The 23,690-nt window shown below is 44.8% G+C and overlaps 4 protein-coding genes across 4 annotated transcripts; 1 reads left to right on the forward strand and 3 right to left on the reverse strand.

Annotated features, from left to right (window-relative positions):
• Positions 1-2,159: 2,159 nt before the first annotated feature.
• Positions 2,160-8,311, forward strand: LOC127765195 (phosphatidylinositol 4-phosphate 5-kinase 1). The gene is made up of 10 exons (XM_052290042.1): positions 2,160-2,512; positions 2,910-2,999; positions 3,251-4,300; positions 4,859-5,026; positions 5,361-5,526; positions 5,703-5,813; positions 5,901-6,088; positions 6,606-6,760; positions 6,955-7,123; positions 7,868-8,311. Exons 2-10 carry the CDS (start codon positions 2,962-2,964, stop codon positions 8,145-8,147), a joined length of 2,325 nt encoding a protein of 774 aa, XP_052146002.1. The 5' UTR covers positions 2,160-2,512; positions 2,910-2,961; the 3' UTR covers positions 8,148-8,311.
• Positions 8,312-8,436: 125 nt separating this feature from the next.
• LOC127765196 (uncharacterized) lies at positions 8,437-12,391 on the reverse strand. Its single transcript, XM_052290043.1, has 10 exons — positions 12,235-12,391; positions 12,061-12,159; positions 11,913-11,972; positions 11,669-11,809; positions 11,486-11,602; positions 11,151-11,222; positions 10,427-10,510; positions 10,219-10,319; positions 9,824-9,908; positions 8,437-9,031 (listed from the first exon to the last, which is right to left on the reverse strand). Exons 1-10 carry the CDS (start codon positions 12,307-12,309, stop codon positions 8,657-8,659), a joined length of 1,209 nt encoding a protein of 402 aa, XP_052146003.1. The 5' UTR covers positions 12,310-12,391; the 3' UTR covers positions 8,437-8,656.
• A 922-nt stretch (positions 12,392-13,313) lies between these two features.
• Positions 13,314-14,536, reverse strand: LOC127766387 (coleoptile phototropism protein 1-like). Its single transcript, XM_052291440.1, has one exon. It carries the CDS (start codon positions 13,980-13,982, stop codon positions 13,314-13,316), a length of 669 nt encoding a protein of 222 aa, XP_052147400.1. The 5' UTR covers positions 13,983-14,536.
• A 3,443-nt stretch (positions 14,537-17,979) lies between these two features.
• On the reverse strand, positions 17,980-19,831 carry LOC127765596 (UDP-glycosyltransferase 91C1-like). Its single transcript, XM_052290534.1, has 2 exons — positions 19,284-19,831; positions 17,980-19,197 (listed from the first exon to the last, which is right to left on the reverse strand). Exons 1-2 carry the CDS (start codon positions 19,707-19,709, stop codon positions 18,235-18,237), a joined length of 1,389 nt encoding a protein of 462 aa, XP_052146494.1. The 5' UTR covers positions 19,710-19,831; the 3' UTR covers positions 17,980-18,234.
• Between the last annotated feature and the right edge of the window lie 3,859 nt (positions 19,832-23,690).

Here is a 23,690-nt window from a genome sequence, read left to right on the forward strand (position 1 = left end):
TTCGATGTTGAAAGATAACATTACTATTCATTTATTTTGAGACATGCCGTTATAATTGATCAAAATTTAAAATATACCACTACATACCCCTTCAATACAATTAGAAAACATTTTAGACTAGATTACTCTTCCTCCTTCCTTCACCCCTTCTTCCTTCTCCCTCTCACTAATCTTTGTCATCTCTTCCACCATTCTGATCTAGTGATCCTATCCAACCCACCGGTTGGACACTCCCTTTGTTCTCAACTCTCATCATTCATGGTGCTACAACACAAGCGACACAAGAAACTCTGGTTCCTACCGGCCGCCGAGGACTCACTCCGCCGCTAGCTCCATCGCCGGTGGTGTGACTTCATCTAGATCCCAGATAAAATAAGAGAGAGGGAGAAGGAAGAGGGGGTGAAGGTGAAGGATTTCTACGAGGGATGATTTGGTCCAGGTCATTTTATAATTGCATTGAAGAGATACGTTGTGGCATATCTCAAACTTTAATTAAATTGTAATATCATATCTATCAATAAGCGAATAATAACGATTATTTTCAAAGTCGAAGATATTACGATGGCATGATCCAATTAACCCTCGTTTATTTATGTTCTCAAAGTGTGCTGCATATTTCATTCTCAGGGGAACTTTGTAGTGTGTAGTTTGTGTTCTTTCTAAAAAGATTATTACTACTGTTGTTTTCACCATAGTAGACCGTTATAGTAGACCGTTGCATTGAAGAGATCCAATTACCGTGGCTTTCGGATCCAGTTCCTAAGCAGTTTTTAGTGTGACTATAACTTAAGTAGTCGCACTAGAGCTGTTGGATACAAATCAGGTCCAAATTCAATATGACACAGTTTATCCAGGGCATTCACTATAGAACTGTTATAGTAATGCTGCAGTATCATTTAATCTAGGTCTTCAATTGAAAATTTGGATGGATGAGATTGTGTGCAGTTCTAGTTAAGGGACCCTTTGAATCGCATGATTGAAAAAAAGGTAGGAATAGATAAAATGTAGGATTTTGATAGGAATGTAAGTGTAAAACAGATGATCACAAAACGCAGAAAACACAGGAATGACCATTTGACTGATCCGCAGGAAAAGCATAGGAATTAGATGAGAGAGATAGACTGAAAGAAAAGTTACCAAGAGGTTGAAGCTCTTGCTAAATTTCCTCCAAAATCTTTATAGGATTATCCATTCCATAGGAATTTCAAAGGATTTGATAGGATTCAATCCTTTGTTTCAAAGGGCTTCATAGGAAATTTTTCTATACGATTAAAATCTTCTAAAATTCCTATGTTTTTCCTCTAATTCAAAGTGCCCCAAAATTGCACTGGATCTCGATACGTGGCTTTCATGTCCTACTAGCCACATAAAACATGACACCACAATATTCTTTCCGTCTTATAAAAACCAACATAGTATCTGATGTGACACATCTTATTACAACAAATTTAGATATACATATATCTAAATTTATACTATAACATATCACATCCCGTTCTAGATTTACCTTTTTTTTTTTTAAGGAGGGAGTAGGCCAATAGCCCAGAAAAAACTGCAGTCAAATTCACTGTCCCCAAAAGTAGAGCCACGGGCCCACTCAACCCAGCCATTTTTCTTCAAGTCAACCCCCAATTTTATCCAAAATTAACCCATAGTACTATGCATGAGTAAACTTCAAAAACTCAAATTAAGTCGTTCAAAAAAAACTCAAATTAAAACGCAGCTAAAATACGGTTCTGGGAGCCTGGGATGTCCAATGTAAACTCAAAACTAACCGGGAAATCTTTCACCGCGCTCGCTTCTAAACGGATCCGCTTCGCAACCTCAACCTGCCCCCTGCCCCCTGCCCCCGAGATGAGAATCAGATTCCCCCGTCGCCATCCGCCGCCGGTAAAACCGCGCGCTCCATGCCCACGAAGCAACCGGCGCCACCACCACCACCACCGCAAGGGCCCCCCGCCCACGTGCGCCGCGCCCCGCGCCGCGGCTCGCACGGCGCACCGCACCTGCGCCTGCTACCGCTGCGGTAAACCGAGCGGAAGGAACGCCCCCCCCCCCCCCCCCCCCCCTCGCCGCGCGCCAACCTGGCTGCTCTGCCTCTGTTCGCGTCGCTCTCTCTCTTCCGCGAGCGACGCCGCCGAAAGGAGTGGAGAGAGTAGAGAAAAAAATATCTGAGGGGGCGCGGGGGGAAGGAGCTGGATGTGGGGGGATTTGGTCGGCGCCAGCAAAGGCCCCGCGAACCCGCAACGTGGTGGTGAGGCGATTCCCATTTGCTTGCCTCCCCCCGGGGCCCAGACGCCTCCTCCTCCTCCTCCTCGCACTGTTTCCCTTTCCCCTCCTCCTCCTCCTCCTTGATTGATTGCCCTCCTCTTCTCCCTCCTCGCTGCTGCTTGAGCCGTGATCCCATTTGCTAGCTTAGCTTAGCTCAGCTCGGCTCGGGGGCGGCGGAGGCGGATCGGATGCCGGGGCTCCACGTGGTCTCCTTCCTCGTTGTGCTACTGCTGCAGCTGAGGTACGTTCTTGCTTGCTTGGATTGGCGCGGTGATCTGGAAGGCCGCTTGCGCTGTAACCAGGAGTCGTTCTGGGTAGCTTGATCTGTCTTGTTGATGCGAGCTCGAGATGATGCTCTTCTGGGAGCAGCGTTTATCCGGTTTGCTTGAACAGTACAAGAGGACAAGAGGATATTTAGTTTTCTCTATTTGCTTTTTGTCACTTTGAGCTGGGCTAGTGTGATTGCAAAGTTTGCAACTGCTTTCAGTTGTACGTGGTAACGGAAATCTGCTTTGCTGAAGGCATTAGAGTTGTTATGTCTGCGATGTATTTCGATGTATCTGGGAGATTAAACCTGTTTTCGGTCAGAATTGGTTATGCTCGAATACTGGATCATAGTTTTTGCTGCCTTGTTTCAGATCTTCTGGAATGCATCTTGTGGCTTCTGAGCTATTCTGGTAAAATCTTGACATGGCCCGAGCAGAGACAAGCAAGGGGAGCATCCAGAGGTGTGATAATTCTCGTGTCTATCTCTGCGTATTCTTCATTTTTTTTTCTTGGTAGGAATTACAAGTGCTTCATCGTGTTCTTCCCACATATTGAAAAGCACATTAAAATCAGCGCAAAGTTTGCAATCATCCACTGCCCCCACTCTCCAGCTGTCCAGCACTAATTGCGTTGCTTTACGATTGGGCAATTTAGTTTTGCAAGCACCACACAATGTAATTTGAATCTCATATATATTTTTTATTCTGGCTAGGGGTAATACCCTTCCAAATGGGGACATCTACGTGGGGAGCTTCGATGGGTTAGTCCCTCATGGACCGGGAAAGTATATGTGGACAGATGGAGCTCTTTATGATGGTGAGTGGGACAAGAGTAAAATGACCGGGAGAGGACTAATTCAGTGGCCTTCTGGTGCATCCTATGAAGGTGACTTCCGTGGAGGTTTCATTGATGGAGCAGGCACTTTCAAGGGAGTTGATGGCTCAGTTTACAAAGGTTCTTGGAGGATGAACAAGAAGCATGGTATGGGGACAATGGTTTACTCTAACTCCGACACTTATGAAGGTTTCTGGAATGAAGGTTTACCTGATGAATTTGGTAAATACACATGGGCTGATGGCAACGTATACATTGGAAGATGGAAATCAGGCAAAATGAATGGCAGCGGGGTAATGCAGTGGATAAATGGTGATACTCTTGACTGTAATTGGCTCAATGGCCTGGCTCATGGCAAAGGTTACTGCAAATATGCATCTGGGGCTTGCTACATTGGTACATGGGATAGAGGACTAAAGGATGGCCATGGTACATTTTATCAACCTGGAAGCAAAATTCCTTGTAACCTTGAAGTTTCTGACTGTCTAACAAGTCATGATGGTACAAGTGCTTCAAGTTCTAGTAATGAAAAGATCACTATTGGACTGTTATTTCTATTGCAAAAACTGTGCAAGAATTGGAGGTTGCGTAGGTTTCTTCATCGGCCCAGACGTATTTCAAATGGTACCACACCAGTTTTCGATGATAATTCTGGAAGCCATCTATGCCAAGATGTATCAAGTAAATCATTTTCAGCTGATGATCAGTGTCTACAAGACAGTGAAGTTGATAAAGATTCGGTTTATGAACGGGAATATGTACAAGGAGTGCTTATCATGGAACAACCAAAAAACGAAGATTCAAGAATGTCAGAGAGCGGTATAGCACAAGAAAATAACTGGGAGAAACAAGCTAAAGGACCAATGGAGACTATTTACAAGGGCCATAGGAGCTATTATCTAATGCTTAACTTGCAACTTGGCATCAGGTAAGCTTCATTGTATGAATGCATCATTGTTTGCTATACAAGCTTTGGAGGGTTACACTCAGTGCTTATTATATTTTCTGGTTTGTTCTGGATATATCCATTTAGGACAAGGGCACCTTCCATTTAGATCGATACATACGTGTAAAGCAAACTCTTTTTTGACAATTCAAGCATAAATTAGTGACTGAAGAATCAATAATCATTTCAGTGGGGAAAAATTAACCACCAGTTAGAATGTTCTCACTATTAGTGACAACAAAAGTAGTTTCTTCTTTCGGGAAAAAGTGCCTTCTCTTTTTGAAAAATGACATAAGTAGTTGTATTTTGATATGGAGGGAGTATGTCATAATGCATCTAGTCACGAGCCATCTGTTAATTTTTTACTAGCATGTTATTTGTCTTATCATAATAGTGATTGGATGGTATAATAGCCATATTTTATGAAAAACATCGATTACCTCATGAAATATAATTATTTTATGTTTACCTCACGACATGTAACTAGTTGATGTTCTTTTTAATGATTACCCCATTTGACTATACAGTACTTCTATGCAGGTATACTGTAGGTAAAATTACCCCTGTGCCTTTGCGTGAAGTTCGTTCAAATGATTTTGGACCTCGAGCACGAATAAAAATGTACTTCCCTTGTGAGGGATCCCAGTATACCCCTCCGCACTACTCTGTCGATTTCTTTTGGAAAGACTATTGTCCGATGGTCTTCCGGTATATCTCTTTCCAATCTTCTCATTGTGCGATAGTCTAGTACTTCATACTGTTCTTTTATTATATCATCTGATTGTATTACATAGGTGGTCCACGCATTCTGTACTGAACATGGGTGGTTGCTCCTCTGTGGTTCACCCCTCCCTTGTTAACTGTAGGAAATTGCAACCATGATCTTATGTATATATATGCTATCACTATCATATTTTCAGATAACACTGCAGGATGATACAGACATTGTTTAGAAATGCATCGACTTGAAAGTTCGATCAATTCTGTCAATTGTTCTTGTAATTTTCTCCATATCTTATTAGCTCATAATTTACTCTACCAGGAATCTTCGAGAAATGTTTCATATCGATGCTGCAGATTACATGATGTCTATATGTGGTGGTGATAGTCTAAAGGAGCTTTCTTCACCTGGGAAAAGTGGCAGCATTTTCTATCTTTCTCAAGATGAACGTTTTGTTATAAAAACATTGAGGAAAACTGAGCTGAAGGTATGACCCACCCTCAATTTTTTTCTTGCAATAACAATAGTGTTATTTGTTAATTAAAAATGACTAAAACTGAGCTTTACAAGAACAACAAAGATTTGTGCTAAAAACCGTGTATATCCTTGTTAAGTGATAAGATATGCCTACTGCAGATTGGTTTGATGTAATACGTGCTGCAGATACTATTGAAGATGCTTCCAAAGTATTACAATCATGTCAAAGCTTATGATAATACGCTCATTACAAAATTCTTTGGCGTGCACAGGATTACTCTGAAACCTGGAAGAAAGGTACATTATCATATCATACTGTTGTGTTGAATGTTGTTGTCTATTTGTACACATTTGCTATATTAATTCTATGTATGGTGTTAATAGGTCCGTTTTGTTGTCATGGGAAATATGTTTTGTACTGAACTGCGAATTCATCGTAAGTATGACTTAAAGGGCTCTACACAAGGCCGATCAACAAAGAAGCAAAATATAAATGAGAACACAACACTAAAGGACCTTGACCTATCATATGTTTTTCACGTGGATAAACCATGGAGGGAGGCACTTTTCAGGCAAAATGCTACTTTCTTGCTCCTCTTTTTTCTGAACATCTTACTGTCGTCTTTCATGGTTTTGTCTATATTGGCTTGAAGTCCAGGTTCCATAACTTACCGTTTATGATGTTACTTCTGGAGATTGTGTTCACTGGGTAGTCCCTTCTGGAAAATTAAAAAGAACAGTAGATTTAAATGACTTGTGCAGATTCCTGCTTCAGTCCCATGATTGGTGGACATCAAAATTATTTTCTACTATTTTGATATTGATTCTTATCCTATTCTTGAGATCTGAAGAATACTTAAGATGGACAATTTTTATTTATACTATAGCAATAAATAGATTTTTTTAAATATAAACAACTAGATTAAAGAGGCAAACCAGATTTTAAGCAGTGTCCGACCATGCATACAAGAGATTGAATTCCAGCTGTCTAGTTCAGTTTTGCATATTACTGCTCCATTTCTGCTGTGCTATTTTTCTTAACATGGTTGACGATGATATCTTGAGAGCCAACAGTTGTACTATTTTCAGGCAGATAGCTCTTGATTGTATGTTCCTGGAATCCCAATCTATAATTGACTATAGCATGCTATTGGGAATCCATTTCCGAGCTCCCAATCACCTGAAGAGTATCACATCATGTCAGAACGCTCTTGAAAGTACTGGAATTTCAGCTGAAACGGAATGTACGTACTAAACCTTAAGTACATCTGAGTTCTCTTTATTATATTCCTCTGAAAATTTGTCCTTTTACTAAATCTGAAGTCAGGACTACACCAGATTCTTTATATCATTACATCAACCAATTGCCTATCTTCAGCTTTTGACTTCCATTTGTTGCCTAATGGTAATATCTTAGTCTTTTTTTCACCTTAATCAGGTAGTGTTGCACTGCATCATGAGGAGACAATTTCTTCAAAGGGATTTCTACTAGTTGCTGCTGATGAGCCAGGTCCAGCAGTACGTGGTTCGCACATAAGAGGAAGCATGGTTAGGGCAGCAGAAGGTGGTTATGAAGAAGTTGATCTTGTTTTGCCAGGCACTGGAAGGTAGATTGACTTGTACTTAATTATTTCAAAGTTCAACTTAGCATTGGGTATATTTGTTGCTGCACAATCTGAACATGCATAGAAGAAAGAATATAAATTGCGTAGTATAGCTATCACACTCTTCAGGAAAGATTTCTTAGTATATCAGTGTGTTCTAAAGTACAAAGTACAATGAACTTGTTGGTGACTTGATCCATTATTTGATTTTTTGAACTTTTAGATCAACCCTTTAGCTTTAAAATAAACATTCACAATACAACTCAACGTTGGGTGAACCATGGCAGCTCCACCAGACAACACGATAATTTTATGACTATTCAATGCAACATCTACGTTTGCAAGTTGATAGTTAAGTGTGAATTCTCGAAGCATTCATAGATGTAGAGCATATAATAGCTCGTGCATTTGAATAGGCTGTGTCAAAAGAATTATCATTTTTGTGCATGGTAAAACAAGGTCAAGTGTGTGTTCATATATTTGGAAAGAAATATCAGTAATATACATTGCCTGTCTTCTTTAGTGCACATACGGCGGTGGTTTTACACTTTTTTGCACCTGTGCCCCTGCTATACTAACTTAAACTTACCGTTGGTGCAGTTGCATATCATAAGTGCAGAAAATCCCAACCACATATTCACACGTTTTACATGCCGTCAATGTTTTTTTCTGAAACTATGGTCTGCGTGGTACTTTGTTTTCACAAAGATGCATTCTGTTTCTGACTCATTTGTTCGTTATTTTCAGGTTCCGTGTTCAGCTAGGGGTGAACATGCCAGCTCGAGCTCGGAAAGTGCAAGAGGACGTGAACGTAGAAGTAGAAAACAGGGACACCATTGAAGAGTATGATGTTGTCCTATACCTTGGTATCATCGACATACTACAAGAGTATAATGTGTCCAAAAGAGTTGAGCATGCTGTCAAATCACTAAAATTCGACCCTCTTTCGATATCAGCTGTTGATCCAAATTTGTATTCGAGACGATTTATAAGTTTCTTGGAGAAGGTTTTCCCTGAGCAAGATTGAACAGTAAATAGATATTGTAAGTTTCTTGGAGAAGGCTTTCCCTGAGCGAGACTGAACAGTAAATAGCAGCGATGCGGCCACACATCTAGATCTTCTTGTAAAGAATTAACATATACCCCCATTGGAATTACTTTACAGTCGGCAAGCTTCTTATTAAGCTCCAACGAATTTCAGTTCAACTGTGATTTTTTTTTTCAGAAAATAGTTCTAAACTTTCGTATGTCAACCATCATGGTAATCTTAAGACAGTTTGATAACCCCTGTCGCTGGGCAAGCCAACATTCATCAGTAAATTGCTCGATTTATACTAGAAACGCAAAGGATGCAATGATTAACAGAGTATATCGCTCAACGGCAATACATCCCGCAATAATATATGGCTTGATAACAGCGGGGAAAATCTCAAGCGTCAACAGACATACAACAAGCGTCAGAAAATGAGGGCAGCTGAAGGATATCAAATGTGGAACTCCTAGATGCCTACCTCGCAACAATACAAAACAAATTACCTATTGCACTTCCTCAGACACCGGAACACCATCAGCAGCTTCTTCAGACGGCTTGGTTTGCTCATCGCTGATTGGCTCGTTAATGCCAAGGACTTCATCCATCAGCTCATCTTCCACGGCCATATCGTCCATATCATCGTCATCGTCATTGCCACCCTCAAGAACTCGTCGAGTTTTTGGACCATGCTCCGCCCTGTGCGTGTCCAGCTCCTTGTCCATTTCTTGCATGTTTGAAGGACCATTAACCCTCCGTGCATTCCGCGCATTCTGCATCCTTTCCAACTGCCTCTCAACATTAGACATGTACTGTTCTTCGACTTGCTTTTGAAACTGAGTCAGCTCAGCCCTGCGTTCAGATTTCCATTCTTGAAATGCCTGCAACATTGAATATGAGTTCATGATGGATGAAGAGGACAAAGAAAAATCGGTTGCCCCAGATTGTACAAAAAAGGAAGCCCAGGAAACTAGCAAGCATATGATGTAAATGGCAAAATGTGAAAGATGAGTATTGACTTGCGGAAGTGGCATTCTCTTAATATGTTGCACTTGACCAAGGACTATCCCGTGAAAGGTTAGATCAATATGCTCCATACATGCAAAGGAAGAGCATTGATGCACAGTTATCGAATACAGCCAGTCCCACCCAAACCACCAGAGCACTTTCAAGTATAAAGCTTTGTAAAATATGACAAATTCATAGCACTGACCACGTACTTTCAAGTGCCCAGAAATCTTACTGATTCGATATGCATTTTTTGGTAAGATTTTATATCATGTCACCAAAATAATCATAATGCGGGGGAGGGGGGCAGCAATTTCATAGCTGGCTGATCAGTTAGCCGTTGTACTTATTTGATGTTTGAGTACTTATTTGATGTTTGATTGAACCATGACAGAGCAGAAACCAACAGGACTGGATATATGCAGGCAACTGGCATTCTGATGGTGCCCTATGATGAAATTAGCTATGCCACACAAATACTACAGCAGCAAAATAGACAATTTATTATTTGTAGTAGGCACAAGTTTGTCCTCATTGTGTACATCTGTAGTGTTCTGCTTCCCAAGTTGCATGTAGATGGAGGTGTGTATAAAGGGTCGCAATCCATCCTTCAAAAATTTGTAAACTTAGCGTTTTTACTTTGACTTATATAGGGCAGAAAATACCTTTTCCTTGTTCTCCTCAGCAATAGCCGGATCATCAATTATTGGTTTAGCTGGCATGTAGTAAATTGGTGGTTCCGCAGTTGTCCTGACAAACAACAATAATGTTCAAAAAGATACTAATGTGTAATTTAGCAAAATGGATATAGAAACCCCTATGAACATCGAACATCAAGATTTGCACAATCAGAAACGCATCTTCCCTCAATTTAATTGTCAATATGGATACTTTTGGACCAGGAATAAAAATAACCTGCAGCACACAATAAGACCAGTTCATAAAAGAGTAAGATAAATACAGATAAAAATATTGCAAAGTGGCACAACAAAAGGAAACAAAAAGGGACCCCATTCATGGATAAAAAAAGGTGCAGAATGATGCAAAGAAGTAAAGCGACCTTAAGAAATTGGACAGCTTTTTGTGATGCTCAGCCCACTGCATGTATAACAGCTCCAACCTCTTTTCTTCTGCCTTAGCAGCTACTCGAGCACGCAGCATCTATTCAAGAGCATATCAGGAAACCATTTGCAACATAAACTCATCAATTTAACTCAGGTGAACCAATCATAAATAAATGCAAGTCATAAACACTGATGTGAGCTTACCATATCACGCTTACGCTTCTCTATTGCTTGCTCTCGCTCTTGCTGCCGCAACCTTTCACTTTCCTCACGAGCCTTTTGATCAGCCTACATTCACGCAATCTTTTTCAATATTCCATGCTACATCAGACCTAATAGCGAGAATAAAATCAAGGCTAGACCATAGTATATGCGAGATTACTTTGAAAGAAAGAACTGAGACCCTAGAGAATGAAATCGATATCTCAATAATGGAAGATCACTTAGCCTAAGTCCAGCAAAAGAATGGTAATAAAAAGAATTTAACACGGTCCATTCAACTCATGGTACTGTCCAAAGTTCTACTAGGACAATGCATATAGCAACAAAAAGGTAGTTGTATAAAGTGAATGTGCGCTAGATAGTTCCTATGGGAATAGATATTTTCAGGACCACAGGAACAGAAAAACATAACACTGCTTGAAAAATGCATTCTACTTATCTAAATTTCATTGATGTAGTATCAGGAGACAAGACGTTTTCTGTTGATGTATGTGTTTTATTGAGATCGTTTGGTTCATTCATGGGTCATGGCACGAGACACAATAGTTAATTTCCAACAGCAATATTACATTCATAATTCCATGTATGAAAATCAAATTTCTAATTAGCACATGTCATCATGTGAATGAAGTGGATGCAACTGACATCAGCCACTAAATCATGCTTAAATGTAGATTGGCCCAAGACCGAGAGAAATTGTTAGTACCTTTCGCTGAACCTCTGATCTGCGCATATAAGCCTCTGTGTTGGACAGTTTTTTGTCCTCTTGCTGAAATTTCTGGATTACCAAGCACAAGGAAAAATCAATTACACTGATTTGAAATATTCACAATGAAGGGGATTAAGGGTGGCTTGCCACTAGTACTTCCATTAAATTCCTACCTAATTGACAGGTTGCCATACCCAAGATAAAGCTAGTTAACAAATACTGAAAATTTTCTTTTGTGTGTACCAGTTGGAGAGGAAACACTGAAAACTGTTGATATCTTATTATCGCTTGACCCATGGATTGTTCCTTTGTATGTCTATTGAATCGGTTACCTCTAATGTACCGACAAGAAGCTTCCCCAGCATCCTCTTGTTCCTCTTCACAAGGCTTTGATCCTCATCCTTGGGAAATTCCCTCGGGAGAGGTTCTGGCAATGACATATCAAGCTCCTGCAACCAAAACAATACACTTAAGCAAACTCAACCCGCAATCCCCTATAGTTCCAGCATACTCACCCTCCTCGGCATGCGCTGGCTCCCATCCCTCCTGAACCCACCATCCCTCCTCTCACCGCCTTCAGCAGCAGCCGAACCGCCCTCCGGCCCCTCTGCCTCCGCTTCCTTCTTGACATCCTCCTTAGCTTCAGTATCCTCCACCTCCATTCATGACACCAAACAAATGCACAGAATATTAGGGTTCTCGACAAACAAACCACAAGTTTGACTAAGGAAAATAAAAAACCAAAGCCTAGGCGGATACTTTAACCACTGCAGATAGAATCCTCCGCTTAGGCGCAGACTGGTCCACCAAATCCACAGCCTTGCAACACAAGAACACGGAAATAAATCAAATCACGAATACAAAAATAAAGGGAAAGGGAAGAGGAGACGCAATCGCGACGCCGTACTGGTCTAGGGAATCCGCGAAGTGGGCGGGGCCCGCCGGGTCCTGCAGCGGCGGGCGCGCCGCGGCGGAGGCCGCGGGGGTCTCGGAGGCGCTCGCTGATCTGCGCACGGGGAGAGGAGATCGTGCTGAGTACAGGGTGGTCTCTCAGGGGAGGGAGAGAGGGAGAGAAACCGACCTCGCGGTGCTGGCGCTGGAGCTCCTGGAGCTCGCGGCGGATCTCCTCGGCCGTCTTCTCCGTCGCGGCGGCCATCGTCGTCGCCGTCGAGGATTCCTTCGGCTGCGCGGGGGGTTGGAGGTGGGGTTGGCCAGGGTTTGGTTTGGGTTGCCCTATTGTAAGCTTTGCTCCTCTGCAAAAGTGCAAAGGGGCCGAAGCCCGAAGGCGATTTCCCCGCGGCAGACCTGGGAATGGGCCGGGTCTGATCGGGCCGCGTAGAAGAAAAGCCCATTTTGTACGGGCCGAAAATCCGTGCCCAAGTCCGGCCCGTGAAGGTATTAGGACAACGAGTTTTGGGCCAGGAGCAGGCCGGGCCTGCTTCCTTCCTGGTTACCTGTCAAAATAAGGCTGCATTCGGTACATGCAGTTGGGAACAAATCCTCCTGCATACAAAATGGAGCGGTCCATTAGCGCGTGATTAAATAAGTATTAGTTATTTTCTTTCTAAAAATGGATCAATATAATTTTTAAAGCAACTTTCGTATAGGGTTTTTTTTGCAAAAAAATGCATCATTTAGCAGTTTGAAAAACGTGCACGTAGAAAACGAGAGGATTGAGTTGGGAAACTCAAGTGTTGCTAGGTGAGAATAAGTCCACTTTGACTCCCTCAAATATAGGTCCAATCTAATTTTTATCCTTTAATCGTATATCTTGAACCCCAAATTGTTAAAACCGATACAAAATCACTTGGTGGTTTTGAAAGCGATTCTTGCTGACATGGCTCATTGACTTAGTCTAATATGCTGAATCAGCATGTAGGATCCACATGTCAGCGCCTCCTATTCCTTTTCCATTCTTACTTTTCTGAGTGTTCGTACATCCTCTTTTTCCCTACATGAACACACACGACGACGAGCAGACCTCAGCGCAAGCAAGGAATAGCTGTCGCCGGCGGTGATGGCCGTGTGGTAGGGATTCGAATTCAGTGACATTGTTATGGCATGGCATGGTGTGACATTGGAGCGATCTGGAGCGTTGAAATCTAATCGAACGGTCTGCTGCGCCGGCCCACCTGCAGCCTCCGTTTTCAGCCCACGCTCTCAGTTTCCTGCCGCCCGACGCCCAAATCCCCCGTGGTCGCATCGCCGCCTCGCCGCTTCGCCTTCCTCGCCCGCGCCAGGCCACCGCCACACCAGGCCGGAGAGGCGCCAGGCCGCCGCGAGTGGGGAGGGGACCAGGCGGCCGCCTCGCAGCTTCGCCTCCCTCGCCCGCGCCAGGCCGGAGCTAGCTGGAGCCGCCGCCGCCACGCCAGGCCGGAGAGGTGCCAGGCAGCCGCGAGTGAGGAGGGGACCGGGCGGCTGCCTCACAGCTTCGCCTATCTCGCCGCGCGAGGCCGGGGCCGAGGCCTTGCCGTGTCGCCGCAACCAGGGCGCCCTGCCCTGCCGCCACGACCGGGGGCGTGTGGAGGCGTCTGGCCACCGGGCCAACGGCGGCTGCATGTCGAGGAAGGCAGAGGCGCAGAGAAGCGCGGCCGCGTTGCGCACTGATAGCTGGAAGTTGGCACCGTAGCAGTCGCGCGCGGCCTTGTCGAAGGCATCGACGCCGCCGGGCAGCGTGGAGAGGTCAAACTCGACGGTGGTGGTGATGCCACCACGCGCCGCCGCGACGGCCTTGCGGATGTAGCCGCACTTGGGCACCATCACCGCCTGGTAGGCACGTATGAAGCAGTTTTTGTCGATGCCAGTGTCAGAGTTCTTAGTTTTTGTCATTTTGTTTTTACTTCTCACACTATAATTTGATCCAAACTGTTGATGGTTTGCTTAGGAAAGTGGTATGGCATACCTGCTGAAATGTTGAAAATACTGATCAACACAGTACCAAACAAATATCTGAATTTGTATTCCAAATAATTCATCTCTTTTTTGTACATTGTGTCTTGATTGTGTGAAATGAGAAATATACCTTACTTATCTTACTTATCTTGTATCCATGGCAATATGGCATTTCTAAACCATGTGAAAATTGGGCTAAGCAATTGCTTGAAGTGACTGAACTGAACTTTCTGAGACAAAAACATTTTCAGGTTTAGCTTGAACTGTAGGGAAATCCAGGATAGGAGTTGCCAGTTTGTAGCTGCTTACAATCAGGCTAATGTCAGTGGTGTCAAAGTGAACACCGTGATTGGGACCTCCGCGGGATTGGAACTCTGCCGGCAGCCCTGCTTTGGTGTGGGATCGGGCGCGCGCGGGGCAGCGAGACTGGAGCGCGCGTGCGGGATTGGGGAGAGCCGCGGGATTTGGGCATTGGGCGGCAGGAAACAGAAAGCGTGGGGTGAAAATGGAGGCTGCAGGTGGGCCGGCGCAGTAGACCGTTCGATTAGATTTCAATGCTCCAGATCGCTCCAATGTCACACCGTGCCATACCATAACAATGTCACTGAATCCGAATCCGTGTGGTAGACGCTGAGTGCTCAACGAGTGGGTAGCGCTAGTGTGGCTTTGAGGCAGAGTTGCGGCAACCTCTCCTCAATGCGGAGGATGGGACCAGGTGGCTGACTAGCTGGCTGGGATCCTGCTCTTTCGCCGCGCAATACGTTGCCACGATATAAAAGGTTTCACCCCATCTTTCTTTTCCTCCATGCCGACATGGGGACATTTAACTTTTTTTTTTTGCCATTTTTAAGATGTGGCAGTCAATTATTTACCACTCGTTGTCAATGACATATGAGATCTCATGTGTATATGATATGTGGGTCTAGTGACAAATCCTTTATCACCACTTGTAAGAGTGGCAAATAATTAATTATTCCTGCCGTGATGGCACTATTGCTAGTGCCACTATTGTGTTGTACCCAAACCTAACAACGCGTGTCCAGAGTTGAGCAAGAGTTACCACACAGGATGTGCAGGCCGCAGAGCAGGTCGGGGCTTAATAGTTAATACTCACATCGCCTTGCATGCCATCGATGAGCGGTCAATGCGGTGATGCGCGACTCGACTGCCTCTCTTCCTCCCTGGATGTTTGCCAATTGGAAGCCTACTACCTCCATTCTAAAATATAGCTATTTCTATTAAAATACTTTGTGTCAAAATGAAGATATTTCTCCACCTACCTCCTTTCAGTCCTGGTTTAGTTCCTAACTTTTTCTTCAAACTTTCAACTTTTCTATTACATTAAAACTTTCCTACACACACAAACTTCCAACTATTCCGTCACATCATTCCAATTTCAATCAAACTTACAATTTTAACGTGAACTAAACACACGCTCAATCAATCACAATCATTCTCCTTCACATACTTTCTTTTTTCAATCAATCATACACTTTCTTCAATTATTCTTACCTACTTCTTTAATACACATGCCAGCCTAAAAAAATGTCTACATTTTGGGACGGAAGAAGTAGCTAACTGCAGCGACAAATCTTAGCCCCGCTGCTTATACATGTCAGCGTACTAACAGGAAAAAAAAGTTACCGTTTTGAGTTCCTTTAAAACTCGGCCTTATACTTTCTCAGTTGATGGGAAAAGAATTAATAATTATTTAAACTTTTTAATAAGATGAATGGTCAAACATATTTTAAAAAGTTAACGACGTCAAATATTTAAAGACAGAGGGAGTACATTGTTACTTAGCTCATCACTCATACACATATTATTTTGAAGCTCATGCTGCTGCAGCTAGTTAATTTTACTTAGCTCATCACTCATACACATATTATTTTGAAGCTCATGCTGCTGCAGCTAGTTAATTACAAGCCCACTTTTCTTTTTCGCGTATGATATAGCTAACATATAGTCCGTTACTTGCTCGTCCAGCTAGCGGAATTCTACAACACGTCTCGTTGCAAGAAGGTCCAAATTTGCGTCACTCACTCTGGCTGGCAGCCTGGCATCGTGCTCGTGCGGCGATTTTCCTCTCTTTCCTAGAACACGCGCCGCGAAACAGCCGCTAGAGCAATATGGATTCAGGAACACAGAGATCATCGAGCAGACGCAGCATCAGTACCTTTTTTACTCTGTACGAGGTGCATTTATCAGTTCCATGTGAGCAGCCTGCAGCCACAGCCCACATGATCTACCCCACTCTGTACGAGGTGCATTTATCGGCTCCATGTGAGCAGCCTGCAGCCAAGCCATGCACAGTTGCACGTCGTCGCATTGCACCTGTTTTGCGTGATCCTTCGTTTGCCGTTTACCCATTCTTCTCTCACGTACTCAGCTGCCCAATTCAAACGACCAAGCTTAATATTGTGTTCTGGCCGCACGCCCGCGTCGCTTCGTTTGGCCGATAGTTTTGCCTCAACGCGACTTTCTATCTTCTTTTACCCTAAACCCTTAGTCTAATTTGTCTTCTATCTCTTAATCAATTGCTTGAGTTCAATCAGATGTACTTTGCGGCAACATCGACAGAGTATTCACGTTGATCACATCGCTCAAGGTATGTGAAAGCTGCTGATTCATTTGTTCCCAGTATATTATGTTTTGGTTTTCTATGCCCGAACTTTGTTAGTCTCCTCCCTTTCCCCTCTAAATTTTTCATCTCTCTCTTTTTTTTTTTACAAACATCTACATCAACGGTTTTGTTTGATTTAATTTTCCATGCCTGAAGTTTCGGCTTTATATACGAGCTTTGATGTGCTTCCACGTGGATTATGTGGGACTGTGGGACAGTGGGAGCAGCAAACCATATAACCAAGTCAGTGCTGGGCTGCTGGCTCACGTCGTGTATTCCGCCGTTTGAGTCGTACGCGTCGGTCGAACGTATAGCAGCATTCTTCCTGTAACACGCAGGGCAGAGGTAGAGCAATCTGGATTCTATTTCAAGAACATGGATATCATCGAGCAGACGCGGGATGAAGATGGATTCTAATTCAAGACGTCCACCCATTCCATGTTAACTAAATAGTTATGAAAAAAATTAAAAAAAATAACAATATAGATTAGTATGTAATATATCACTCCAAAAAATGTAGTTTAAATTTAACTTTTCTAAATTGTAACAAAAACAACAAATTAAACTCTAACTAGTATATGTATTAAACTCTAACATGTCAATTAAATAACAAATTAATTCACAATTAAATTTGTTATATTCGCTACAATTTATAGAAGTCGATTTTAAATTTGCATGTTTGTCGAATGATATATTACATATTAATCTATCTTGTTTTTTTTTAAAAAATTATAACTATTTAGTTGACATGTAATAAAAAGGTGAACGTCTATCCAGGTAGTTAAAAACAGTTTCCAGTTTAGCACGGGCTGAACCGCTCAAATATATGTTTGCACTTTGGAGTCGTGGAGACTTTGAAAGATCCAATCAGGGAAGGAACTACTTTAGTTAAGCCGGCAGGCCGGCACCGAGGAAGTCAAGCATTTGCTGTATCTGCATGTCATCCGACATTTTTTTACTGCAACTTCACAATGCAACTTTGTACTTTTCTTCTTTGCCTACCTTCCACCCTGGTTTGTTTAAGTTAAGATTGTGATCGTTTGGAGATGAAAAAGCCCGTGATCTTGATATCTTGCCTGTACAATTTGTCAAGCTGAGTGCAAAGTTAAGTTCTCCACCAATTAAAGAATCAGACGTTCCGCTGCCGGCTATTTATGAACTTTGACGACTGACGCCCGCGTGGAGTAGTCAGTAGTCTCCTAAGTACAGTATTATTAGCATGGTACACTTGCATCATGCTTGCCTCTCGCCCTCTCCGAGATGCCAGATAATGAATAATGAATGTTTTCTTTGGAAAATCTCGAAAAAAGTTTCACATACAGGAAATGAGTATGTTGTGCGTGTTCCATGTACTATAAAAAGTTTTACAATTAAATTTCAACTTTGTCTGGGCGGTATCAAATTGATAAATAACAAAGAAAAACAAAAATGAAAAAAAAATCAGGATTAGAATTTTCCCCACCGTTCGGCCTTTGCATATTTTGGGTAAGTGGACTACAAAACAAAAATCATTTTATTCCAAGGATTTTGTAGTTGCACTGTTGCAGGTGTACATCCTGAGATGCTTCAATCCTTGTAAGATCTCAATTGCTGAATGAATCCGTCGATGTACCTCTCATGGCAGGCCATGTCCGCGACGATCTCCTGCAGCTTCTTGGCTTTGGCTTGAAACACTTTGCTGCTTTCTTCCTCCACCGCGACTGCACGAATCGCCGCCGCGACGCCTTCTCGGTCGAACGATCCATCGCCGTCGTTTCTTGCCACCTGCAATCCGGCGTTCTTCGCCTCGATTAGCCGCGCGTTCGGTCCCTGGTCGCCGAAGATCGGCAGCATGATCAGCGGGTGGCCGAACATGAGCCCCTCGATGGTCGAGTTCCAGCCGCAGTGGGTCAGGAACGCGCCCACGGCGGCGTGCGCCAGTATGCTCATCTGAGGAACCCATCTCGTCGCCACGACGCCGCGGCCGCGCGTGCGCTCCTCGAAGCCGGCGGGGAGGAGGTCGGCGTCGGAGACGCCAGTGGGCTTCCTCAGAGCCCAGAGGAAGCGCGTCCCGGCGAGCTCCAGCCCGAGCGCGAGCTCGTGGACCTTCTCCACTCCCAGTGGCACCTCGCTGCCTAGCGCGACGTACACGACGGACTTGGCCGGCTGCGCGTCGAGCCAGCGGACGGTGGCATCCTCGCTGTCCTCGCGGCGGACTTCATGCGACGGCGGCATAAGGCCAAGGAAGGCAAGAGGATTGCCGCGGAGCGTCGACAGGAGCGGGACGGTCTCCGGCTCGAACTCCACGCAGCTCCGCACGACGACGAGGCTGCTCCTCGAGAGCGTCAAGGAGAAGCGCTCGGCGAGGGACATTCCCGAGGAGCCTTTGGTTCGTATCAACTTCATCCTCGCCACCTCGAACGTTGGCGCCGCCGCTGGGCGTCCCTGCCCGGCAGCCGCAGGCGACTCTGTCTCCGCGCGCTCGAGCCGTCTGTCAGCTATGGAAGCGATCATATGTGCAGAGCCCAACAACATCATTGCACATGGCACCTACGGCGAATAACGTAGCATCAATGATGGAATTATGTAATTAAGGTTAGTGCAAAGATTGAGCTATTAGTAGGACTTGGTGCAACCTTGTGCTCGAGAGCGGCGGCTGCGGCCCAGTGGTGGAAGACGTCGACGATGACCCAGTCGGCGCACGCGGTGCCCAAGAACTCCGAGAAGGGCGCGGCGAGCCCGTCGAAGGCCCTCCGGTGGAGCTCGACCATGTCCGGCCTGTCGTGGGGGACGTCGTTGGTGGACTCGGCGCCGTCGGGGAGCCCCTCGACGCGCGGGAGCGGCAGCGCCACGAAGGCGACGAGCGGCGCGAGCGCGGGGCGCACCGGCGGGAGGCGGGATATGTTCCGCGGCGTGGAGACGAACGACACGCGGTGGCCCCGCGACGCGAGGCGCTGGGCGAGGTCGAGGCACGGGAGCAGGTGGCCGAAGGCGAGCCACGGGCAGATCACGACGTGCATCCCGGCGGCGGCGGCGTAGGAGGAGGAGTAGCCGGAGTCCATGACGGAAGAAGGGGGCCGGTGCGCGCGTGGAGCGGCCGAGCGGGCGGGTTTAGCGTGCGGCGGCGTGGGCGTCGATGTGCGGGCGCGACCGATGAATACCGCCCGGACGCCTGATGATGCGATGGGCAGTACCGCCCGTGGGTTTGGACTTTGTATACTTTGGAGGTTTACCAAGCTTGCTCCGATCGGGCTGATTGCTTCATTACTGCGCGACGTATTAAATTCTACGTCACAGGGACGTAGCTTTCCGCATCGCCGTTGCTTCCACATCCAACGGCACAAGTTCAGTGGAAGCGTTCCTGTCCTCCTCCCATTCGTCTCATGCGCGATGTTCAGCTGCTTTCGGCCCATTTGCAGACCAAGCAGAGACCGAAAAACGTCGCGATAAGGAAGGGGAGGGGAGGTAAAGGCGAGAAGGGACCGAGCTCGCGCGTTTTGGCGCGAGGAGCGGACGAGCTTCTCTGCAGCGCGCTCGAGCGTGTTCGAATGAGGAGTGATTGGGCAAAGGAGGCGACCGCTGGGCGCCGGGGTGCCTGGGCGGGACGAGTTTCTCTGCAATTCAATCATGTGCGTATGTCTTCAATGGTTCTGCCTCTCTTCTTCCATCTCATGAATGGTTCACGTGGATGTTAGAACTTAGTGTTTGCCTAGGTGCGGACGACGTCGGCAATGACCCAGTCGGCGCAGGCGGTGCCCAAGAACTCCGAGAAGGGCGCGGCAAGCCCGTCAAAAGCTCTCAGGTGGAGCTCGACCATGTCTGGCCTGTCGTGAGGGACGTCGTGGGTAGACTCGGCGCCGTTGGGGAGCCCCTCGACGCGCGGGAGCGGCAACGCCACGAAGGAGACGAGCGGCGCGAGCGAGGGGCGCACCGGAGGGAGGCGGGATATGTTCCGCGGCGTTGAGACGAACGACACGCGGTGGCCACACGCCAGGCGCTGGGCGAGGTCGAGGCACGGAAGCAGGTGGCCGAAGGCGAGCAATGGGCAGATCACGACGTGCATTCCGCCGGCGGCGGCGGCAGCGGAGGAGTAGCCGGAGTCCACGACGAAAGAAAGGGAACGTCGGAACGATGCGCTCGTGCACGGTGCTCAGCGTGCGGCAGCACGGGCGTTGATGTGCTGATAACAATGGTAAGGGGATTCTAAATTCTAATCCTTATTTGTATATGATTCAAATGATTATGATTTTTTTAAAAAAATAACAAGATAAATTGTTAATATACGATAAATCACTCTATACACATACAAGGTAAAATTTGAATTCTATAAGTTGCAACGAAAAAGATAAATTAAATAATATCAGTTAACGTATATTCGTATTCAAATTTTTTTCAGTTGCAACTCATAGAAATAGAATTTGATCTTGCATGTTAGTATAATGATTTATCACGTATTAATCTATTTTTTTAAAAAAAAATTTCATAACAACGAGTTTAGAGTAGTTTCCCATAATAATGAGATGGTTCGTATAGGATACGTAGCTGTCAAAGCTAGGCCGTAGGTGAGTTTGGACTTTGGAGTCTGGAGGTTTGATCGCTTCATTAGGCCGGCAGACTATATATTGCTTCCATGTGGAATTGATGTTAACAAAGAAAAAAGGGATTTTTTTATTCGGTATATTGAACAAGTTTAATTAATTAACTTAAAAAACAAAAAAAACTTTTTTAGGGAATACTACCAGGCCTAACCCAATAGTGTAATTTTACAAAAGCATAAAAAAATACTTACAAGGAAAGTTACAAGAAAAAAAACCCAAAACAAGATTACGGCGTTGTAAAACCAACAAGTAGCTACTTCCTCCGTTTCACAATGTAAGTTATTCTAGCATTTCCCATATTCATATTGATGTTAATAAATCTAGATATATATATAACTTACGTTGTGAAACGGAGAGAGTACTTATTTAAGAGGAGGTTGGCCCGAGAAGGAGGAGAGAGAGAGAAGAGGACCCCGGTGGCAAGCCGAAAGAGCAACTAAGAGCTTTGGGCCGGAAATGGCCTAAAGAGAAGGAGAGATTTATTTTTAGGTTTTCATTTTAATTAACTACAAATTTGGTTTTTGTTGCTTTAAAATTATTTCTTTTGCTCTAGAAATTCAAGTAAAAATCGAGGGACCAATTTTGAACATGGATATTTTAGGAAAAATACTCCAAGCTCAATTTGAAAAAAAAATTCACCTGGAAAACTGCTAGGGATTTGCCTAGCAATGTATTTTCATTAAAGCAAAAAATATTTACAGAGGTTTAGTGCTTGAGATTTCTTTTAGATTTATAATAATTTCTATTCTTTTCTTTTATAAAGTGATTTTTAATTCGGGGTGGATTTATCAGGACATGATAGGGGCCCACACTCTCGTGGACTCAAAGCGCGTAGTGGCGACGTCACCGGGTCCACCTCCGCAGACAACCACTTCGCATTTGTCAGGCGCGATGTTAGGGATTTTGGGCTATTTGCCACTCTCTCTTCGATGGCACATTCTCAAATGCTATCATTCCCAATAACTTTTGTTATTTGCCATCGTGATCCACCAAGTTGTCTCTGTTTCGTTATTTTTGACTGACAACTTAGCAAAACTATAAGAAAATAACCTCATTACCCTCTCATTCATCTCCCTTCTACCTTCTTCCTCTCTGGCATGGCATGAACCAATCTCTGGTGTGAGACAAGCTAAGCAGTAGGGACGGCTAGCGCCATGGATGAACCGGACAGCAGGACAAGCAATGGATGCGACAATGGTTGATGGTTCATCGAATGGGTCATCGGGGCCAAGGCAGTACATCTCGGTTGCAGGCCCTTCGCATAGATCCTGTGATGTTGGGAGAAACGGTGCAAATGGATGTTTAGGAGGGGGGGGGGGGAGTCGGCATGGGTCAAGTTGTATGCTCCAGCGCGAGTATCTCACTTGTGGTCGAGGTGACCTCGACATATCCTCGCTCGTCAAAGATCTCGCCGTCAAATCGCGGAGGCTCGCGCCATCCATCCAACTGCAACAGTACATGGGATTCTCACGTCGGAGAGGAATAACATAGGAGAGATGAGGAAAGAAGAAAAGATAGAGGAGATGAGAGGAGCAGTAAGGTCATTTTTTGTTTCTTTTAGTGTGTTGGCAGTTAAAAGTGGCAAAATAGAAACTATTTGATGAATCACGATGGCAAATTGTTGTCGAAGCGACAATAGCTTCACGTCGAAAGACGTGGTTCTCTCGGTGGAGTGGTTGAATAGTAAAACAAGGTATTAATTGATGATATTTTTTTGGATCCCCTATTACATGCCCCTATAGGGCCTTTTATAGTCTTAGTACAGACTCATACTCACTAGGGTTTAGTGTGTATAGGAGAATTTATATTGATACCCTTAAGATAAGGACATTAGTGAGGGCACATAGTGTCCATCCTAGCTATGGGGCCCTAGTCAGGCTTCGTGGGCCAGCCCATGTGCGGCGAATGGCCTTCTTGGGCCATCCCGCACTCTCAGGCATGTTTGGCGAAGGCATCTAGCTCATGGTCGAACCCCTCCGGCTTCGCCTCTGACAGAGACTTGACGACAAGTCCTGTGGACAGGGTGGCAAACCCTTCTAGCTTCGTCCTTCGGCCTTGCCCCCTCGGCTTCACCCCAGTCGAACCCCTTGATCGTCGAGCAGCGCTTCATAGGTGTGGTGGTTTTGGCATCCTCGATCAAAGCCCCTCATGACATACTTTCAACACAAATAATTAGAGTTATTAGGGAAGATGGCATTTGAGAATGTGCTATTGAAGAGAGTGGCAAATAGTCCAAAGTCCCGCGATATCGTTGTTGTCATCGCCACTTTGCAGACTCACCATACGATCTCGTCGTCATGAGTTTGCTTTACTCCCTCGTGACAACGGTATATTCTCTCTTCTAAAACCTTTTGCTTGTCATATATTTCTAAGAAAAGAAAATTTTAACGGTATATTTTTCAATTATTTTTGGCAGAAGTTATCTCATGTTTTGTCGGCAACGTA

Source organism: Oryza glaberrima, chromosome 3, assembly GCF_000147395.1.
Source record: "Oryza glaberrima chromosome 3, OglaRS2, whole genome shotgun sequence".
NCBI lineage: Eukaryota > Viridiplantae > Streptophyta > Magnoliopsida > Poales > Poaceae > Oryza > Oryza glaberrima.

Excerpts from the sequence above, each read along its gene's own strand:
- LOC127765195 (XM_052290042.1), top strand. The coding sequence starts at position 2,962 with ATGGCCCGAGCAGAGACAAGCAAGGGGAGCATCCAGAG. Across the intron at positions 4,301-4,858 it reads AACTTGCAACTTGGCATCAG|GTATACTGTAGGTAAAATTA; the intron begins GTAAGCTTCATT and ends ACTTCTATGCAG. Across the intron at positions 5,527-5,702 it reads TGAGGAAAACTGAGCTGAAG|ATACTATTGAAGATGCTTCC; the intron begins GTATGACCCACC and ends TACGTGCTGCAG.
- LOC127765196 (XM_052290043.1), bottom strand. The coding sequence starts at position 12,309 with ATGGCCGCCGCGACGGAGAAGACGGCCGAGGAGATCCGCCGCGAGCTC. Across the intron at positions 11,973-12,060 it reads TTCGCGGATTCCCTAGACCA|GCTGTGGATTTGGTGGACCA; the intron begins GTACGGCGTCGC and ends TTGTGTTGCAAG. Across the intron at positions 10,511-11,150 it reads GATCAGAGGTTCAGCGAAAG|GCTGATCAAAAGGCTCGTGA; the intron begins GTACTAACAATT and ends GCGTGAATGTAG.
- LOC127766387 (XM_052291440.1), bottom strand. The coding sequence starts at position 13,982 with ATGACAAAAACTAAGAACTCTGACACTGGCATCGACAAAAACTGCTTC.
- LOC127765596 (XM_052290534.1), bottom strand. The coding sequence starts at position 19,709 with ATGGACTCCGGCTACTCCTCCTCCTACGCCGCCGCCGCCGGGATGCAC. Across the intron at positions 19,198-19,283 it reads CCGCCGCTCTCGAGCACAAG|GTGCCATGTGCAATGATGTT; the intron begins GTTGCACCAAGT and ends TATTCGCCGTAG.